Genomic DNA, 19,748 nt, shown 5'->3' with positions numbered 1-19,748 from the left:
AGTTTAAGTTTTTATTTAATTCATTTTTTCTTTCATGCAGGTAATTCCACTGAGAATTATCTTATTTACAAGAGCAGCAGGATTTTTTGGACAACTTGGAGGAATAAGTTGTTTGCATAATATTTTGTGACAATAAAAATGAAATCCCCACGTATAAAAGAGAAAAGGATGGCTTTTGACTGGGTGTAATGCGACTGTCTTAGATATGTGACAGTATTTTAACATATTGTTTGCATTATAGGAATTAGAGGGTAATTATTTTAGAAATGTAATTTTGGACACTTAGATTTAGAGAAGGACAGTAAGAGGCAGTAAAGCGATATAAACTGATGTCCGGTGCCTTTAAACTGCCAAAGAAGCAGAAGAAGGGCGTCCGTGTAGATGCCTGCTCAGAACAGAGCAGACGTAAACAAATCTTTCGTAAAATCACCGATGGCAACTGCTGTCCTGTTCGGGTCTCTGCGGGTTCCTGTAATACATGGATGGGTGAAGGCTGACGGAGGTTCGATCAGCATGACCTTCGCGCTGATCGGTGATCGATTCTGCGCAGGCCCGGTTCATCTTTAAGGAGCCTACAGTTGATTTTAGAGAACAAACACGGGCATCATGAAGGAAGTGGATTGTGTTCAGCAGCGAAACACAGACAGTCTGCAGACTGGAGGCCAGCAGCTGCAGCAGCACGATGATGATGCTTTAAACCAACCTGGTAAGAGAAGTCGCAGTAATTAGATTCAGTGTTTCTAGGATGGGGTAAGAGTGGCTGGAAAACTCCCGACTTATAATAAAAAATGGTCTTCTTATATAGTATGTCCAAAGAATCGATTCTCTTATTATATAATTAGAATAACTTTGTAATGACGGTCCGAAAAAGATTGAATTTAAAGAGAAGGTTTAGTGCAACCCGGACTGTTTTAGAGTGGGCACACAACAGAGTTGTTTCTGTGTGATTTTATGTGCAGTGCTTTGCTGCTATTAGTAAACTGACTGCAGTCAACGAGATTCATGAAGGGATATCTGTCTGTCTGTCTGTCTGTCTGTCTGTCTTTATATATAAAATTGCAACTTAAAAATGGAATTTTTAATGTCAATGAGACTTTTTAGCTGGATAAAGAAAAAATATATAAAAGTCACTTTGCAAAATACCTATTGCAGCTTTAGTCATCATGAGAAATATGTATATGTTTGACAAATTTGTCTCAGATTATAAGCAAACAAGTAATTTACAGCAGTTTAAATACAGGCATCGATTCTGACAGATGATCATTTTTTGGCACAACATCAGCAGCACAGATTTCCAGACCACTCCTCTCCCCAGAGATGTTCCTCAGTCAGCTGATAACCATAACCTGTCCAGTGTGTGTCGTGTGGGTTTAGTGGTTACAAAGTGATGTACAACTAAATAAAGTAAAAGAAATAAGAAAATAAAGTGCTGAAACAGCAAACAAACAAACAAATATGTATATATTAAGTCAAGACAACATGAAGTGAAGATTGCATAAAAACCAATAAGAAGTTGAAAAAGTTTTAACTGCTTTTTAAAAGAGTCCACAGAGTCCACAGATTTTAGGATATAATTCAGGAGGAGCTGTAGTCATGGTCTTTGTCTTGTTGGCATTTAGAAAAAGTTAAATTCAAGAGAGTCAATCACTAATCCAGGTCAAATAGTGGACTAGGGTTGACAGACCAGCTGGTGAGACATAAAACCAAAGAATTATCTGGAGCTGTTGTGGTTACACTTTATTTATTAATGTTTTTCTACCACAGCAGAGAAAAAGTGAGGGAAGGAAAGGGAAACCATCCAAGTAGAAAAGAATGGCCGAGGGAGACTCGGTTACAGACACCAAGGATGAGCATTCCTGTCACATTTCCCTGAAGTCCTCCTTGTCCTTGTCCTGCAGACGAGTCTGCAGTCATAAAAAGCTGTAGCACACCTTTTACAAACAAACAATGCTCCTGCCTTATCTGTGCCCTCTGATAACTTTTTATTTTTATTTTTTTAATTAAAATTGTTTAAAATTGTATTTGATTTTAGTTTTTTCTGATAAATAATCATGCAGCATTACAGTTTTGCTCACATCATGTTTTTCTGACTACGGTATTATTAGAAAAATGTAGACTTTTTTTAAAAATAATAAATAAAAATTTGGGGTGACAGTTGAACTTGTCTGTTTCAGTGTCTTCTGCCGAAGTCCAGCAGCTGTTTGTAGTTAAAGAAGAAATTCCTCCTGAATGGTCTCCCAGTTTGGACCAGCAGGATCGAGAGCTGCTCCACATAAAGGAGGAAGAGGAAGAAATCTGGACCAGTCATGAGGGAGGACCGCATAATGGGCAGGAGGAGGCTGAAATCACAGGTGTCCTGTTCACTGCTGTTCCTGTGAAGAGTGAAGATGATGAAGAGAAACCTGAGTCTTCAGATATTCATCAGAGCCAAACTGGAAACTGCACAGAGGCAGAATCTCCGAGCAGCTGCTCAGCTGAAAAGATAAAAGCTGAAGCTGGTGCAGAGGACTGTGGAGGACCAGAATCAACCAATGGCACAGACTTAAAAAGTAATTTACAACCAAAAACTGATGAAAAAACTTCAGACTCCTCTGAGACAGAAGTCAGTAATAATGACGATGAAGATTGGCAGGAACCTTTGTCAGATTATGCACCTGAAACTGAAGACAGTGATAACAGCTGGAAGGAGAGCAGTGCACTCGGGAGTGAAGTTTGTGATGGAAAATGTAGCCAGTCTGAAAATCTAAAGGGACACAGGAGAGATCATACAGGACAGAAGGCATTTTGTTGTGGCGTTTGTGGTAAAAGATTCACCCGACAAGGGGATCTAAAGAGACACCTGAGGGTCCACACGGGAGAGAAGCCATTTGATTGCAGTTTTTGTGGCAAAAGATTTAAACAGCAGGGGGTTCTTAAGAGTCATATGAGAATTCACACTGGAGAAAAGCCCTTTGCTTGCGATGTTTGTGGAAAAAGATTTATCCATCAGTCAAATCTCAAGTCACACACCAGAGTTCACACGGGAGAGAAACCATTTAGTTGTAGCATTTGTGGTAAACATTTTACAGAACAGGGGAGTTTGAAGAGGCACAGAGGAATCCACACAGGACAGAAGCCCTTTGGATGTGGCATTTGTGGGAAAACATTTAGTCGGAAGACACATTTTAATATACACATGACCGTCCACACGGGAGAAAAACCATTTGACTGTGGATTTTGTGGTAAAAAGTTTAGCCAGAAGACACACTTTAAGATCCACATCAGAGTCCACACTGGAGAGAAGCCCTTCAGTTGTGATGCCTGTGGAAAAAAATTTAGACTTCAGTATAACCTTAAAAGACACATGAGAGTCCACTCGGGAGAAAAACCATTTGGCTGTGATGTTTGTGGTGAAAGATTTACAGAGCAGGGGAGTCTTAAACGGCACAGCGGAGTTCACACTGGAGAGAAACCATTTTGCTGTGACGACTGTGGTAAAACATTCAGTCGAAATACGCATCTTAAGAGACACATGCGGGTCCACACGGGAGAGAGGCCTTTTGGTTGTGACATTTGTGGTGAAAAATTTACCGAGCAGGGGGTTCTGAAGAGTCACATGAGAGTTCACACAGGAGAGAAGCCATTCGGGTGTGACGTTTGTGGGAAGAGATTTAGACATCAGTATACACTTAAAAGACACACGGGTGTTCACACAGGGGAGAAACCGTTCTCCTGTGGTGTTTGTGGCGAAAGATTTACGAGACAGGGGAATCTAAAGAGACACATGCGTATTCACACATAATAATCTGCACTTCCATGCTTGTAAAATCAGCAACTGTATCAGTAAGAAGTACGTGATTTCATTGTATTTGTAAACTTTTTTATGTGTGTATTTTAAAGTTTATAATAAAAAAAGAACTTACCCAGGATGGTGGGTATTTATGATGCTTTGCTTCAGATGATATCTGATTATTCTGTGATGTTATTTTTTTATGCTGTGAGCTGTCAGTCATTCACAAACTGAGACTACCTATATTACAGGTGTCAAACTCAAAGATCTGGAGCCAACTCTACCTCTTTGCACATTTGATTCTGATTTGTATGTTTTTAAAATCATTGTGTTGAATGTTTCTTTTCCCTGCAGAAACGTCTCAGGTTCTTTTTCAACCCCTTTTCTGATTTATAAATTATTACATCATGAAGAAAGGTGAAGAAATGGCCATAAACAGCTGCAGTGTTTTCAGTTATGGAGAGGCCATATAGAGGGGTCATAGTAAGTGACCCCAGCTTTTGTGCTGTTATTTGCACTTCTACAGAAAATGTCTCTCCTGCTTTGTAGAATTTCAACTTTAAGACATATTTTAGCACTTTTATAGCTGTGGCTACATTTCTCTAAGTGTATTGTGGGTCTATGGCTGTACTTATGCTTGCTGGTTCATGGTGTGGTTTAAAATAGGTTGTTTATGTGTCAATTTGTTGTGTGACCTGTAAAGGTGGCCCATATACAGGTTTAATAATGATGTGGAATTACTTGTTGCAGTATTATTTTAGATCTAAATCTAATGGGTCTTACTGAACAGTTTAGTTGATAACCTCTTTTCTGTGGACATACCTTGTGTGAGTGCAACCCATGCCCAACTGCACATCACTGACAGTATGAATATCTTCTCACTTTGTTTTTCAAAGTGAGCTGAGCCAAATACCTCCACCTGAGGCACAGGTGAGAACACATATATTTACATTTTAGGTTTAGGAATCATGTAAACAGTGTCCATTGGTGTAAAAAGTTAAATATATTGGATAAGAAATAAAACATGTTATCACCACAGCAGAGAACTTCTGAAAAAAATGTTTAGACAGTGTTGTAGATGATTCCATTAAAAATGCATCAGCAGAGCAAACAAACACTATACCCACACAGAGACTACAGATCGTCACCATATTAGGTGTTCTTTAAGTCTTTTATGGTCTCTGGCAATATCCAGTTTTTCATATTTAGCCAAAAACATTTGAACACAGGACCTGAGAGAAAAAACATGTCCTGGTTTCAGCAGCCTGTTCTCCTTTGTTCTCCCTTGTTCCTCTTTCCCCCCTCTCTCTCTGTCTTGCTCTCAGGTGGAGTAGGGGCAGTGCCTTGGCTCACTGTACCACCCATGGGTGGAGCTGCCCTACTTTCTGGTCCAGCCTGCACATCTGCTTCCCATTTTCTCATCACCCCTCTGGAATAAAAGCCCAGCTGAAACATTCACTCTTTGCCTCTCAGGTTTCCAAACCTTATTACTTGTTGGTAAGTGGTTCCTAGTTCTCCAGTCCAGTACTCATACTGGAATACTCACTTGTCCTCCCACACTCCACCCCTTCTGCCCTCTAGAACCATCATCTGCCTTCCCCATCAGTACATCTAAATTAATCTAATCAGTCAGCAGATACTGGTTTAAGGACCCCCTACTTCCCTGTCCAGTTCTCCTAGAGTGACGATCTGTCTCCTGGAGTCTCCTCCACGCTGGGAGACACAGCAAACCTTCTAGCACTGCTACATATTCATGTGCCATCCTGGAGGATTTGGACTAGCTGTGCAACCTCTCTAGGGTCCAAATATCGCCTCAAGCTACCAGTAGTGACACTGATCCTAGCCAAATGCAAAACTATTGAAAAAAATAGTCAGAAAAAATGAGAGTGGCCTCCACCTGTAACACCATAACTGTTTGGGGGGTTGTCTCATCATTGCCCCTCTATATCCCAGATGTTTAACTGATTAACTAATTCTATACTCCGATTAAAAAGTGCTCTTTTAAGTTTTTAGGACAGTGTATTATGTGTCTGCCTGTGTTGTATACAGTATTCGTAGCTCTTGAAAATGAGACACTGAGCTCAATGTGATTGTCTGTTTAAATAAAGGATTTAAAAATAAATCAACCAACCAACCAAAAAATAATAAATAAATAAATAAATAAATAAATAAATAAATAAATATCATGATGTTTATTTCAAATTAATTACTCTTAAGAAACCAAATGATCAACTTTCCAAGGGAGGCTCAAAGCCACAACTGGATTTATCTAAGATTCAATATGAAACCTAACCCTTTCATTTAAGACAGAATTTTGTTGTAATGAAATTAACATACAGAAATTAAAAGTGCAAAAGATAAGCTAACGATAAGCTAATTTATATATCTAGAAAAATAAATGTTAACATAAATAAATGTTAAATGCCAGAAGACATTTTTAAACAGACTTCTTTCCTGCGAAAAACACTTTTGACCTATGGTTCTATTTATTTCTTTTTTTAGAAGCCATAAAATTCTTTTTAGAGTTAGAAAAGTTTTGTATCTAATTTGTGGATACAAAACTTTAAAGGAAATATCACGAGGTTGGTTACAAAGTACTCCTGTCAGGTACAATGAATTTTAATTTTCTCAGTGAAGTCCCACGCTGTGACAGGATTCATAAATCTGCAGGTTTCCCCACAGCTGTGATTTTTTTTAAATCTCGTGGTCGCTGCGGTGACCTGGGATAAAGGTGCCCGAGCGGATGCCTGCTCAGAAAACGCAGGAGACACGTCAACAAATCTTCCCCCCAAAAAGAAGTCAAGGAGAGTGGACGCCCTGTTGGAGTCCGTGTCTGTGACACATTCATGCATCAGGTCCGGACAGACATGCAAACATCGCGTCTGTGTTCGGAAGTCGATTCCGCGCAGGCCTGGTTCGTCTGAAAGGAGCCCACAGTTTGTTTTAAAGAAGAGGATAGCCGCTGACAGCATGGACGAAGTGGATTATCTGCAGCAGTACGCCGCTGACAGCCTGCCGTTTGAAGAAAAACCAGAGATCAAACCGCTCGGACTCCATCAGCTGCAGGATGCTGATATTAACCGAGCCGATGGTGAGAATAATCTCAGATTTTATTTGGAGAAAACCGCTAACTAGCTGCTAGCTCGCCGTAGGGCTGGATAAATTTGGTTTTAATCTAAGATGTTTGATATGAAGACACAATCAGGTCCTTAACGGGTCTTTAAAATGATTTAAAAACAGCCTGAGATGGATAGCAACCGATATTACACCGTGTCGTTTATTTATTGAACAAAAATCTGAACCCAAATGAAGAAACAGTTTGTGGACAACTAAATGCACTCCATGATTCAGCCGCTGCAAAACCACCTTTAGCAGAAATAACTTGAAGTCGCTGTTGTGTGACTTCGGAGGAATTTTTGGCCCACTCTCCTTCAGGGCATTGCTTCAGCTCATTGAGGTTTGCGGCATTCATGTATGCACAGCTCTCTCTTAAGGTCCCGCCGCAGCATTTCAGTCAGTCTGAAGTCTGGACTTTGATCGGCCATTGCAACATGTCCATTCTTCCCTTTTTCAGCCTGTCTGTTGCAGATTTTCTGCTGTGCTTGGCATCGTTGTCCTGTTGCATGACCCAGTTTACACCAAGCTTTAGCTGTCAGACAGATGGCCTCACATTTGACTCCTGGCTGCAGCCTACTAAGCAGTAAGGATGTGCCCAGTTTTTCATGCATTGCTTCTGTGCATGCATAAAGAGTCTGTAGTGTGGGGTGTTTATTACCAAGAACATTAAATAAGCCAAATAATTATAGTTGGTTCTCACAACAAGAGAAAGTGATAACAGTGTCAAACCTGAATATAATACATTTAAATGAGCAACAGGCTCAAAGTATCACTTCTGTGATGTGCAGCTGTTGCATGAGAAATACGTTTTTTGCCATGTTTTGCTCTGTTGACTTATTTGCAGTGCTAGGGTGGCCTATACACAGGTGTGTGGTGTCGATGCATCGTTACAGGGACCCCAAATATCAATATTTTATGAAATTAATTAAAATACTTGTTAAACATGCATTAAATTGGCTCAACTGAAAAACCATCCAACACTGGACCCTTAACTTGACAGATCTACCTCGTACTTCAGGGTAAGCTAATCGTTCAGTCACATGAGTACAAATGAGACAGCAACCTCCTTACATCTACAAAAATAGTGATTGTGTTTTGTATTTTTCACATTCTGCATATTCTGGTTGCCCAGAGCTTGAAGTTGTTGCACTCATGACCACTTTTGGTTCCAAGGTCACGGGTAGTCTGATTGGAGGAAACCTTTCTGCAAACAGTTGCAGTCTGACTTGGACTTGAGTCCACAGACGTGTGATTCTTGACAATTTATTACATGCAATTGCATATAATTGCCAACCTGACTCCATTTAGCTGCAGACTAATAATTGAAGCGAGATAAACTTTGTCTTATTAGATAAAACTGATATTGACGAAGTTTAACTTTGGCGACATCATTTGCAGTTAAAAAAGGCGATGAATTGAAATATGTTGTTGCAGTACTCAGCATATCGCAAAATATAAAAAATTCAAATGTTGTTTTATTGTGAAAATACAGCATTGTGTAGTGTCTGCTGGTGATTGCCACATCTACTTATTTCTGTTAATATTTTGATATTCTTTCTATATACCTACCACGTGTTCCTCTTGCATCTCTGACTGACATGACTATAAGTCTTCTCAAGCCGGCTAACATACAGAAATCCAGGTTATGCAGAACTTGTTTTATAATACGCCTGACTGTATTCACAGCTTAAACATATCAGGGCATAATAAAAACCCGTGTGCTCCTTAGCAGGTGTTCAGTCTATGTCTGACGTGAACAGCAACACGTGACGTAGTCCACAGTTTCAGAAACTTAGCCTACATGTAGAAGCACTATGTGGAAAAACTGCCTCCACAGCAGTTGCGACGTAGCATCCAGGAGTCAAACGTGAGGTCACCTGTCTAACAGCTGAAGTTTGGCCTGAACTGGGTTATATAACAGGACAGTGATTCCAAGCACAGAAGCAAATCTGCAACAGACTGGCTGGAAAAGGGGGCAGAAAGGTGTTGCAATGGCCTAGTTGAAGTCCAGGCTTCAGCTTGATTGAAATGATGTAGTGGGACCTTAAGAGAGCTGTGCATAAATGAATTCCTGCAAACCTCAATGATCTGAAGCAACACAGTAAAGAGGAGTGGGCGAGAATTCCTCCACAACAGTGTGAGCCTGATAAAGTCATACAGAACATGATTACTTAAAGTTAGCGCTGCCATACATGCTTCTACGAGCACAGGCTTTTATCGGGTTGTTAAACCAACACAGGGTTTGGCAAACCAGCCACGAACATGTTCACATAATGGAGCCTTTGTGTGCCGTGCATGACAAAACGCAAACGCAGACATGTCTACAGCAGAGCAGCGCATTTCACAAAGAGCAAACTAACATTAGAAAATGGAAGAAGAGGTTGAACACGTAATACACCTCACACACACTGTGTGTAGCATTAAAAAGCACTGTTCATAGTGAGTACACGTTAGTGTGCTGTGGGTTTGTAAGATCTTTAAAGTTATATTCAGTCTGTTTAACGCCTTTTATTCTGAAGCAATGTGTCAAATACGAACCATAAGTCGTAGGAGGCCATAAGTCAAATATGAGCCCATTTGTGTGATGGCTTAAAGCTTGGCTGAAACTGGGTCATGTGGTAGGACAAAAGAAAATCTGCAGTGGAATGGCTGTTGCAATGGTTTAGTCAAAGTCCGTGTGTGTCTGCAGCAAAGCAGAGTATTTCACAATGAAGAGCAAACTGTAGTATTAGGGAAAAAGTAGGAAGAGGTTAGATGCAACACAGATCACAGTGTGTAAGTGTGATGGGAAAAGCACAGTTATTAATCTGTGCATGCTTTGCGTGGTCACCAGTTCTGGAAAAAAAATTGTATACATTCAACAGCTGAGAGGAAAGCTGGCAAAAATGCTGACCGTGCAAGTTATTAGACTCATTAGTATCTCAGTCGAGTCCGGACTTGCTGAAGACTCTCCTCTTTAGGCTGCAGAGTCCGTGCTTTCATAAAGGAATCTCAAGTTTCGGTCCATCTGACCACAGAACAGTTTTCCACTTTGCTTCCGTCCAGTTTAAAGAGAAGACTTTGGCCTTTCTGGGTCCTGTTCACATGTGCCTCCTTCTTTACATGATGGAGCTTTGACCTGCATGTGCGGATGGCACCGTGAGCTGTGTTCAGACAGTGATTTCTTGAAGTGTTCCTGAGCTCATGCACTGACTTCCATGACAAAATTTCCTTTTAATTCAGTGCCGCCTGAGGGCATGAAGATTACGAGCACCCAATATAGATTTTCAGACTCTCCGTTGTGCACAGAGATGTTCAAATTCTCCAAAATTTTACATTCTTCTAAAAAAAAAAAAGTTCCAAAGTTTGCAGCTTAGTAAACCTCTGCCCATCTTTACTTCTGAAAAACTCTGCTTCTCTAAGATGTTCTTTTTATAACCAATCATGTTACTAACCTGCTCCCACTGGGTTACAAAAAAGAAATATGGTTGAATTATGTTTCTTATTTGCATTTTACATAACATTCAAACCTTTTTGAAATTAAGTTTTTAAAATTTCAAGAAATAAAAGTTCTATGTTAGGGTTAGATCACCATATTGAGTCTTATAGAAGAATTAATTAGATTTAAAGTTTAAAGAAAAATAAGAAACTATATTTCTTTGGTCATCAGGGAAAAACAAAGCTTAAGTTGGTTTTACAATCTTTAGACAGGTCCATCTGAGATCATCTGTTCATCTGAGAAACAGCACTGTTTTCCAGTTGGTGGTGGTTTTGTATGTCCCATATCTTGACCGTAACCTTCTGTGGAGGTTAGGTTTGCAGTAATTTTTATGTAACCTGGTACAAAGTTAGCTTGTAGTTCAGACTTTGTTGTAGAAAAATAAGTCTTGGCAGACTAGCCGTGTGGAGCAAACTGGAGCTTCTCATTGTTTAAACCACCATGTCAGAAGATGTTGATCTATGTTTGTGGAACAGATGTTACTCAGCTTCAGATTGCCCTGAATTAAGCAGAGAAAATGACTGAAATTACTGAAAGTGGCACAGGATCTCTCTGATGCATTTCTTTTAAAACCTGGAAGGATATAGTGGTGAACAATCTTCTCCAAAAAATCTTGAATGATCGTGACAGGAGATGACTGAAGCGTTTGAAGTCAGATTGAGGAAAAAAAAAAAAATCAACAGTGGAACTCTCGGCTGTGTTTTAATAGTTAAATAGCATTTCCACATGCACAATGGAAAGAGTATTCAAGGGATGGGGACTAAACAGCTGCTGAGCTTTAAGAAAACCATTAAAAAGGGCTTCAGTTTGGTAGAGAGCATACTGATTGAAAAAGGTCATGTGGTCTAAGTCCAGATTTACCTGATCCTGAGTGATGGCTGCATCTGGTGGTGAAGAGAGGCTGATTAGTTGATGCACCTGTCATCGGCCCTTCTACTATATGCAACCAGCTGGGCAGTGTTAAGGTCTAAGCTTGCTTTAGTGGGTTAGTTCAGAAACAATGTGTTCAAACACTAAGGTCACCTGACTACCTAAATATTCTGAATGACCTTGTCATCGTTGAATGTTTTTGTTCCCTAATTGAATGTGCATGTTTAAAAACGACAGTGCCAGGGACCATGAAACGCCATCTTTACACGTGCAAGTAAAGGTATAATTTGCAAAAAACCCCAGCTGCTACTATTGTTCTAGCAAGATATTAACTCATGGTTTTTAATATAAGATAGACAATGATCATTACATTACAGTAATGTTTATAATTACTAAAACAGTATTATATGATCCTCACCCATAGAAATGTGTATACTTGTAAATGTGATGTGTATTTTTAGTTGAATAACTGGTGACTGGTAAATCTTGATATACTCTATTCCTAACATCATACTTTGCTGTGCAGTATAATTGGACCAGTTTGTCTGGCTCACACTCTGGGCACCACTAGCTCACTTGGAACAGTTGATGGATGCAGTCTGAATACATAAACTGTCGGCTTATCGTGAGCTGGAAGTAATGGCTGGTTATTGGACCCGTACAGTGTGTGTAGAGGAATTGCAGGATCTGGCTGCCCGGAGAGACTGATTAAGGCTACGTACACGGGTGTTTTTAAAACGCAGATTTTTCTGTGCGTTTGCACCTTTCGTCCTCACGTAAACGGTGTTTTCGGTAACTGAAAACGGAGATTTTTAAAAACGCCTGCTAGGGTGGATATTTTTGAAAACTTCGTTTTTGCGTTTACGTGTGGACGAGGAAAACGGAGAAAATGCAGCGTCAAAGGTGTGCGCATTTTTTGACGTCACACTGTGCGCCACGTTATTGTTTCGGTGAAATGAATTTCTACAATGGCGGACTTAAACAAAATACTGTTACTGTTAATTTTACTCTCTGCAGTGTTTAAATGCTGACATACACACAGTTACTGTCCCTCCACACATACCACTCAGTTCTGCTTCTATGCCCCAGCTTTGTTTACTTTTTCCCACCGAGGCTTCTAGACTTCTGATTGGCCAACATTTCTACACAGTTAGGAATATATCGCCACCTGTTGCTTTTACATGTTCCTAGTAGTGTTTTCCTTTAATTTTGCGTTTACGTGTGGATGGGATTTTTTAAAAAACAACAACAAAAAAACGGAAAATCTCCATTTTCAAAAATACCCTTGTGCGTGTGGACGTAGCCTAAAACTCAGTGAATACGTGGTGTGAGTTAAAACGCACTACAAGGATTTCAAACTGCTGAGGATGAGTGTCGGTGTATTTCAAATCGGTTATCGATGTAAACGTGTTTCATTGTTGCCTGCAGATATTCAGCAACTTGTGGTGATCAAAGAAGAAGCTCCATGGGACCAGCATTACTCGGAACACCTCTACATAAAGACGGAGCAGGAGGAACTGCTGGCCAGTCAGGAGGGAGAGCATCTTAATGGGTTCGAGGAGACTGAAATCACCGGGTTTCCATTCAATATTCTAGTAAAGAGTGAAGATGATGAAGAGAAACCTCATTTTTCACAGCTTCATAAAAGCCAAACTAAAGACTGCACGGCGGCTGAGCCTCCAAGCAGCAGCTTGACTAAATGGATTAAGATAGAAACTTACGGAGAGGACGGTAGATCACTAGAACTAGCCAGGAAACCTGATCCCAGTACTCATTTACAAACAAATATTGTTAAAGGGGCTTCTGACTCTTCAGAGACGGAGGTCAGTGATGAGGATTGGCAGGGCCCGTTGTCAGATTCTGGACCTGAAACTGAAGACAGTGAAAATGGAAAGCTCGAGTCGGGCGTTCCTAGTGAGGTGGGACATAACACTCCGAAAAAAAACTTTAGCTGCTCTGCGTGCGGTAAACATTTTGTCTACAAGCAGTCTCTTAAGAGGCACATCAGACGTAATTCAGAAAATGGTTCTTCAGGCTGTTTGGATAACATGAAATGTTTTAAACGGAAGCAAAGCATAGACTCGCACATCAAAATTTACACGGGAGAGAAACCGTTTGGCTGTGGGTTCTGTGGCAAAAGAGTTAAGTACCTGTACAATCTTAAATCACACATGAGGGTCCACACGGGAGAAAAGTTATTTGGCTGTGACATTTGTGGAAAAAGGTTTACGCATCACCAGAATCTGAAGACTCATGTGACAATCCATTCAGGGGAGAAACCGTTTGTGTGCGATATTTGTGGCAAAAGAGCAAGGCATCAGAATAATCTAAAGATACACATGATAGCCCACACAGGAGAAAAACCGTTTGGGTGCGACGACTGCGGTAAAAGATTTAAACGGAAGACTCATCTGACGACGCACATGACCGTCCACACGGCAGAAAAGCCATTCGGCTGCGACGTGTGTGGCAAAAGATTTAACCGCAAATCCCACCTTAGGACGCACATGATCGTTCACACTGGGGAGAAACCGTACGGTTGCGATGTTTGTGGCAAGAAATTTAACCGAAAAACGCACCTGGAGTCTCACATCACGGTTCACACAGGAGAGAAACCGTTTGGTTGCGCCATTTGTGATCAAGGATTTACTCAGCAGGGAAGTTTAAATCGACACATGAGATTTCACTTGGGGTAGAAACGTGGTCACAGTCACGGAGTTTGGTCTGAAAGGGTCAAAGTGTCGCTGAAAGCCACAGCAGAGGCTCTGAGAGTTATTGCTCTCTTCATCTGGGTCTACAGTTTCGAGACTATCTTTTTGTTTTTGTGATTAATCTTGACATTCTTGACATTTTATGTTACAAGTTAAGAATTGTGGCAGCACGGTGGCGCAGCAGTTACCACAGTGCTGCCCCACAGAAAGATTTGAACCTACTTCCCCTCTGGGGCACCCTGTGTGGATGCCCTTGGACTTCCTCAGGGTACCCCAGCTTTGTGCCACAGTCAGAGGACATGCTTGTTAGATAAATGGGTAACTCTAAATTTGCCTTAACTGTGAATGAGTGTGTCTGGTTGTCTGGACAGGCCCTGTACCCCTCTGTGGGAGCTGTTAGGGCTCCAGCCCCACAACCCTGCACTGGATTGGCAAGAGCAGTTAAAGTGATCGGCTGTAATGACATCATTTATGGATTCAGTCATCTCCTGCGTTGGATGAGGCTCTGGTCTCTTTATCGTCCTGCAGTGCTTTTTGTTTGTTTGTTTGTTTGTTTGTTTGTTTTGTAGGTGTCCCAAAACTATTTACTGGCCATTCTTGGCCCCTGCTTCATGAAACACGACTTTAAATAAAACTTTAAAAAAACCTGTGGCTCACAGTGTCCCGGAGCCCGCAGAAGACTCTCTTTTGAGCTGATGTAAGACTTCAGTGTGGAGCATTAATAAGTATTCTGTTGTTGTGGATGGTTTGTCTCTTCCTGCCATATGATGGCATTTGTCTCTGCCTGTCAGGGACATTCAGCACGAACTGTTACTGTGAGCAGCCAAACAAACGCTGTCTACGCTGGGAGAATTTGGATTATTAACTCTGAGGTGCCTCCGATTTTGTTTGCTTTCTCTGAGCATTTGGAGCGAGAAATGCCGACTGAAGTCAGACTCATCAAGCGGATGGTTTACAAGGTGCAGCGCTCCACCAGCTGGAAAGCTTAAGGCAGTCAACAAAGTTTGACCACAAAATTAATTCTGTTTTGTACGTTTGTCTCCTAATCATGTCTCCAGCTGTCACAGCTGCACTGATTCAGCACTTGTATCTCCTAATCCAGCCGTTATTTTTCATTTATTCATCATTATTTATAATTATTAATCTTTTTTTTATTATTTTGATTAACCTAATGATCATTGGAGAAAAATGTTTCCCTCTGTGCCGATTTTGTTTGAGATAATTGACTGAAGCATTTTGTGTGTTATGAATTTGGGAGAACATTCATGGATCTATAATCCTGAAAATTTCAATAATTTCCTAAATGATGATCAAAACTAAATGTAACATTTTGGCTGAAGATGATGAATTGAAAAATATTAATTTAATGTTTGTATTTATTGGATTCCTTAATTGAATTTAGGTGAAAGTTACCTAATTAGTATTTGAAATTATTTTTAGGGGAAAATTTACACTTAAAAAAAAAAAGAGATAATGAAGGATTTATTTTTTAATTAATTTTGAGTTTGAACCAACATGTAGCGTCATTAGTAGCCTTGCACTTTACGTTTTTTCCACATTTTCAGCCTCAAGCTTTGAGTTTTGACTTGATCACCACTTTGGTTTGTCCAGCAGATGGCAACAGTGTGACAAAAAAAGAGATGCAAGGCTGGCACTCTGTTTGCTGTTGTATACTTGTGTTGTTCATGCATCTTTAGTTATTAATCAAGTCAAGACAATAGCTTGTTTATTATAAATTTGAAAGAATGACAGTGTTACATTAAAGTGTGTAAATCAAAATAAACCCTTTTCCCACCAAGTCCAGTGTTGGTTTCATTTTCTCGATTGTTGAACTTGTTGAGAAAACCGAGATGAAGCTAAGCTCCTGTTGTGCAAAGCATTTGATAAGAAATGCAGCAGTGTGCATTTACAGCGTGTTTAAAAACAGATTCTAATGTTTGCACACAAAATGATTCATAACTGGTTCTTTGTCTTTGCCTTCCAAGATTAATTTTTCTCAGTCCAAACCTGTTAGTTTCTTAGACACTGATTTGGTAACGAGCATCCTCGCACTCCTTCAGTATCTGTTCTGTCCTCCTGCTCTCTCGCACGCTCTGTCCTAACATGACGTGACATCAGAAATCATCTTCATGACTCACATATTAGCAGCTTCTCAAATTATTACACAAGCCACTGTTAATGCATGGCTGCCAAATAGAGAGAGAGACACACACCTGTGTTATTGATGTCGTGCTCCGTGAGTGAAGCATCAACTTTCTTCGTCCGTGGCTGAAAATCCTCTAACGCTCCGTGATTAACACGTTTTCCTTTCTGTTTATTCTGTGCAGAAACCAAAGTGCAAAGAGGACGCGTCACAGTTTCAGAGAGGGATTGTAAAAGCAGATGGTTCCTGTATTTCTCTGCCGTGCACCGTAAATAAGGACATTTTCCAAAATATTACAATATTACTTTAATTTTCTTTCAGCATTTTCATTCAATCATTTCTTTATTTTTCCTTCTTTCTATTTCTCCAGTCTGGTTTCCTTCCCTTATTATCTTCTGTTTTTACTTCAGTTCTTTATTGTTTTTCTTCAATTCTGTTTTCTTGTCAGAAGGGAAATGTGGTTTTTACAAGCTGCCAATTACAACTTTCAATAAAAGATTTTACACAAATATCAACTTTATAAAAAGCCGTTGCACTCCAAACTGCGTGCGCCCTGTAATCATCTCAGACTTGAAACAGTCGAACAAGCTGATGCTCTGAGTAATGCGATTATATTATAAAGATGACGATGTGTTTAATAAGATTAATTAAATAGAAGGAATAAATATTGTGAGCCAACCTCTGAAGCTCAGTAATGAAAACATATCTTATTAGTGTGTGAAAACAACGCTTCATAGCTTCACAGGGAGTTTTAAAAACTGAGCTTTCCTGCAAATGACTTCTGGCTGCAGCAGTGTTTATCTTCACAAGAAAGGAAATAAGCTCATCTTCCAGAATGTCGCACTATTACTTACAAATTCTTCTTTATTTCTTCGTCTCTTTCCAGTTCGCTTCCTGCTTTTATTCGTTTCTCGTATCCATTCTGGGGTCCTGGATGTATTTCTATGCTCCCTTTTGCTTCAGGCCTTATTTATATATTATTTATATTCTTTGTTCTGCTTTTCTAACATTTGAATCTTTTCATGTTATCTGTAGGATCAGAGGAATGAAGCTGTCACATAATATGCACTCACTGGACAGTTCAAAGGTACAGGGTGCTGGTACCAGGTTGGATGCCTTTTTACCTTCAGAATGTTTTAATTCCTTGTGCCACAGATTCGAAAAGTTGCTGGAAACGTTCCTTAACACACCGTTGCTGCAGATTTGTCGGCTCCATGTCGAAGATGGAGGCCATGTGAGTACAGTGAACTAACTGCGAAGCTCAAGAACCCAGCTGTGGTGTTTAAACGATGCTCAGCTGGTACTAAAGGGCCCAAAGTGTGTCAAGAACATATCCCCTACACTTGCCAAGGCAGGATGAATCGGTGGTTTCATGCTTTCCAAGTTCTCACCCGTTCATCCAAATGCTGCAGCAAAAATCAAGATTCATTAAACTGGGTAACATTGATGAGTGTGTGTGAACTGTAGCCTCAGTTTCCTGTTCTTATCTGACAGGAGTGACCTGGTGTGCTCTTCTGCCGCTTCAGCCCTTCAAGGCTTTGATATGTTGTGTATTCAGAAATGCTCTTCTGCATGCCCTGGCGTTGCCTTTCTATCAGCCTGATCTCCTCTGACTTCAGACATCAAGAAAGCATTTTCACCCAGAGAGCTCAGAGAAGAGAACGTCAGCAGGTCATCTTGAACATGTTTACATGCCTGAGTATACTGAGTCACAACCATGTGATCAATTCATTGGATATTTGTGAGCGGCCATGAGGAAATAAGTAATCAAGTGTTCTTTATTGTTTTTGTCTGGGCTAAGTTTTTGTTGCCAAATAGCTGTAACAAAGCTCCAAATCAGAACTCAAAAATCTGTTATAACATATCTGAAGAGATCTGAATCATAGCTGTGAACATAATGGCCTGTGGCCACCAAGACTTCCTAAAATAGCCTTTTTGAATCTTTTATTAATTTAACCTGCTAGTGAAAAACAAAATGGGCCTAATTCCCGATCAGTGTGTGGCCAGTCAGTTAGTCTCTTGTCTAATATAGAAAAGATTACTAGTAGCTGAGTTACTGAGTAGCTGTTGAAGAGTCCAAAGTTTTAAACCACAAATGTGAACTCTTGCAAGCTGAATACAGATTTTTGCATCAGTAAAACTTTATTATTATCTCCTGCCATAATACTCAGACCGGCCATCCTGGCATCAACCTCCATGCTGAGGTTAAGTCACTTTTTTTCTCCATTCTGATGTTCAGTTTGAGCTTCAGCCGGTCACCTTGACCACATCTATGTGCCCAAATTTACTGAGTTTCAGCCATAATTGGCTGATTAGATGTTTGCATGAATGGATGGTTAAACAGGTGTACCTAATGAAGTGCATGTGAGTGTAGATCAGAAAGCCCCCTGAAGCAGGTTTGTGAATAATTTCTTTTGCTTTTTGCTTCCTTTTTCAGCTTATTGTAACTCTCAGTCATCATAGACGGAAATCCCATCGCTAACTTTATATTTTGGAGAAAGCCAAAATAACCTTTTTTAATACAAAACATGAATAATTCCTTGTTCCTTTATTGCCATGACTCAGGAGAACAATTTCAGTTAAAAAACACAAATATTCTGAGTGCCTAGGGTTAAGGTTAGGATTAAGGCTGATGGCTGCAGAGGATTAAACTAAGTTTAGAAAAACAACTTTTAGACTTTTCTCCAAATACTTTTCCATTTTCGTCATTTGGCTTAAACTGGTGGAACATTTCTTCCTCCCCTGTCCTTGAAACTTTAAAAATGCTGATCAGTCACCCAACAAAAACGCCGGTAAGGACGTCCAGAGCTTAATTTTGAATCGCACTCTAACATGCAGCAATTTGTTTCTCATTTTTTTGGCATTGTTGCTGTTATTTCACACTCTGATTTAGTTTAACCTCAATTACCTGGTTGGATGATTAGTCACAGTAAGATTACTCCTGCTGGATATTTCGAGTCCCTCTCTTAATAATGTGCTGATCTCAGAGTACTCATCGTCTCAAGCGTACTCAAGCTTAACTTAAATCATGTGCATTCAGAGACTGTTTTCTAGAGACTGCAGGTTAGCATCGGCATGTGATTTATGTTGTGGAACAAGCTGTGCAAACAGCACAAATGATGCAGCAGATGACGTGAAGGCGACCAGTGAAGCTGCTGCGGCGCATGAAGCAGGGTATTGCTGCACTTCCACTGGTTGTTTCATCACTCCGCTCCCTCCCCAGTTTCACACCATCATTTACACATCAAGGCCTGGAGAAACAAGTTGTTTTCACTGTTTGCCTAAAGGTTATAAATACACAGCATAAATAAAACAGGACCATTCTGCAGTTCTAAAGAAACGGGACACATCTTGTTTACCGCTCTAACAAATTAACACTGTGATTGGGGGAAAAAAAATGAGAACAACACTGACATATTGGAAATCGATACCAGTAACTGACTCTGCAGACCAGGCACAAGGTCCTATTTACCATCTCCAGCATGTCCTGTGTTACTCACCAGATTCAAGGTTTCCTGCTACAGACCCTCCCCCTCTTTCAATCTCATATATACGGGAAGGATGCAGCCACCGGTGGCCTTGCACCCGTCTTTCTCTCCTCGGCGGAGCCATTAAAGTCTTGGCTGCTGCTGTGGCAGACATCTCTCCAGATGTACTGGA

General features: G+C 40.3%; 1 protein-coding gene across 1 annotated transcript; it reads left to right on the top strand.

Moving 5' to 3' along the window:
• Positions 1–359: 359 nt before the first annotated feature.
• Positions 360–15,743, top strand: LOC113028364 (uncharacterized). Its single transcript, XM_080305735.1, has 4 exons — positions 360–706; positions 2,175–3,778; positions 6,464–6,860; positions 12,663–15,743. The coding sequence occupies exons 1-4, from the start codon at positions 607–609 to the stop codon at positions 13,928–13,930; spliced, it is 3,369 nt and encodes a 1,122-aa protein (XP_080161861.1). The 5' UTR covers positions 360–606; the 3' UTR covers positions 13,931–15,743.
• Positions 15,744–19,748: the final 4,005 nt, after the last annotated feature.

This window comes from Astatotilapia calliptera, chromosome 8 (genome assembly GCF_964374335.1).
Source record: "Astatotilapia calliptera chromosome 8, fAstCal68.1, whole genome shotgun sequence".
Taxonomy (NCBI): domain Eukaryota; kingdom Metazoa; phylum Chordata; class Actinopteri; order Cichliformes; family Cichlidae; genus Astatotilapia; species Astatotilapia calliptera.
The sequence above is the reverse complement of the archived record's forward strand: the minus strand, read 5'-3'. Positions and strand labels throughout refer to the sequence as shown.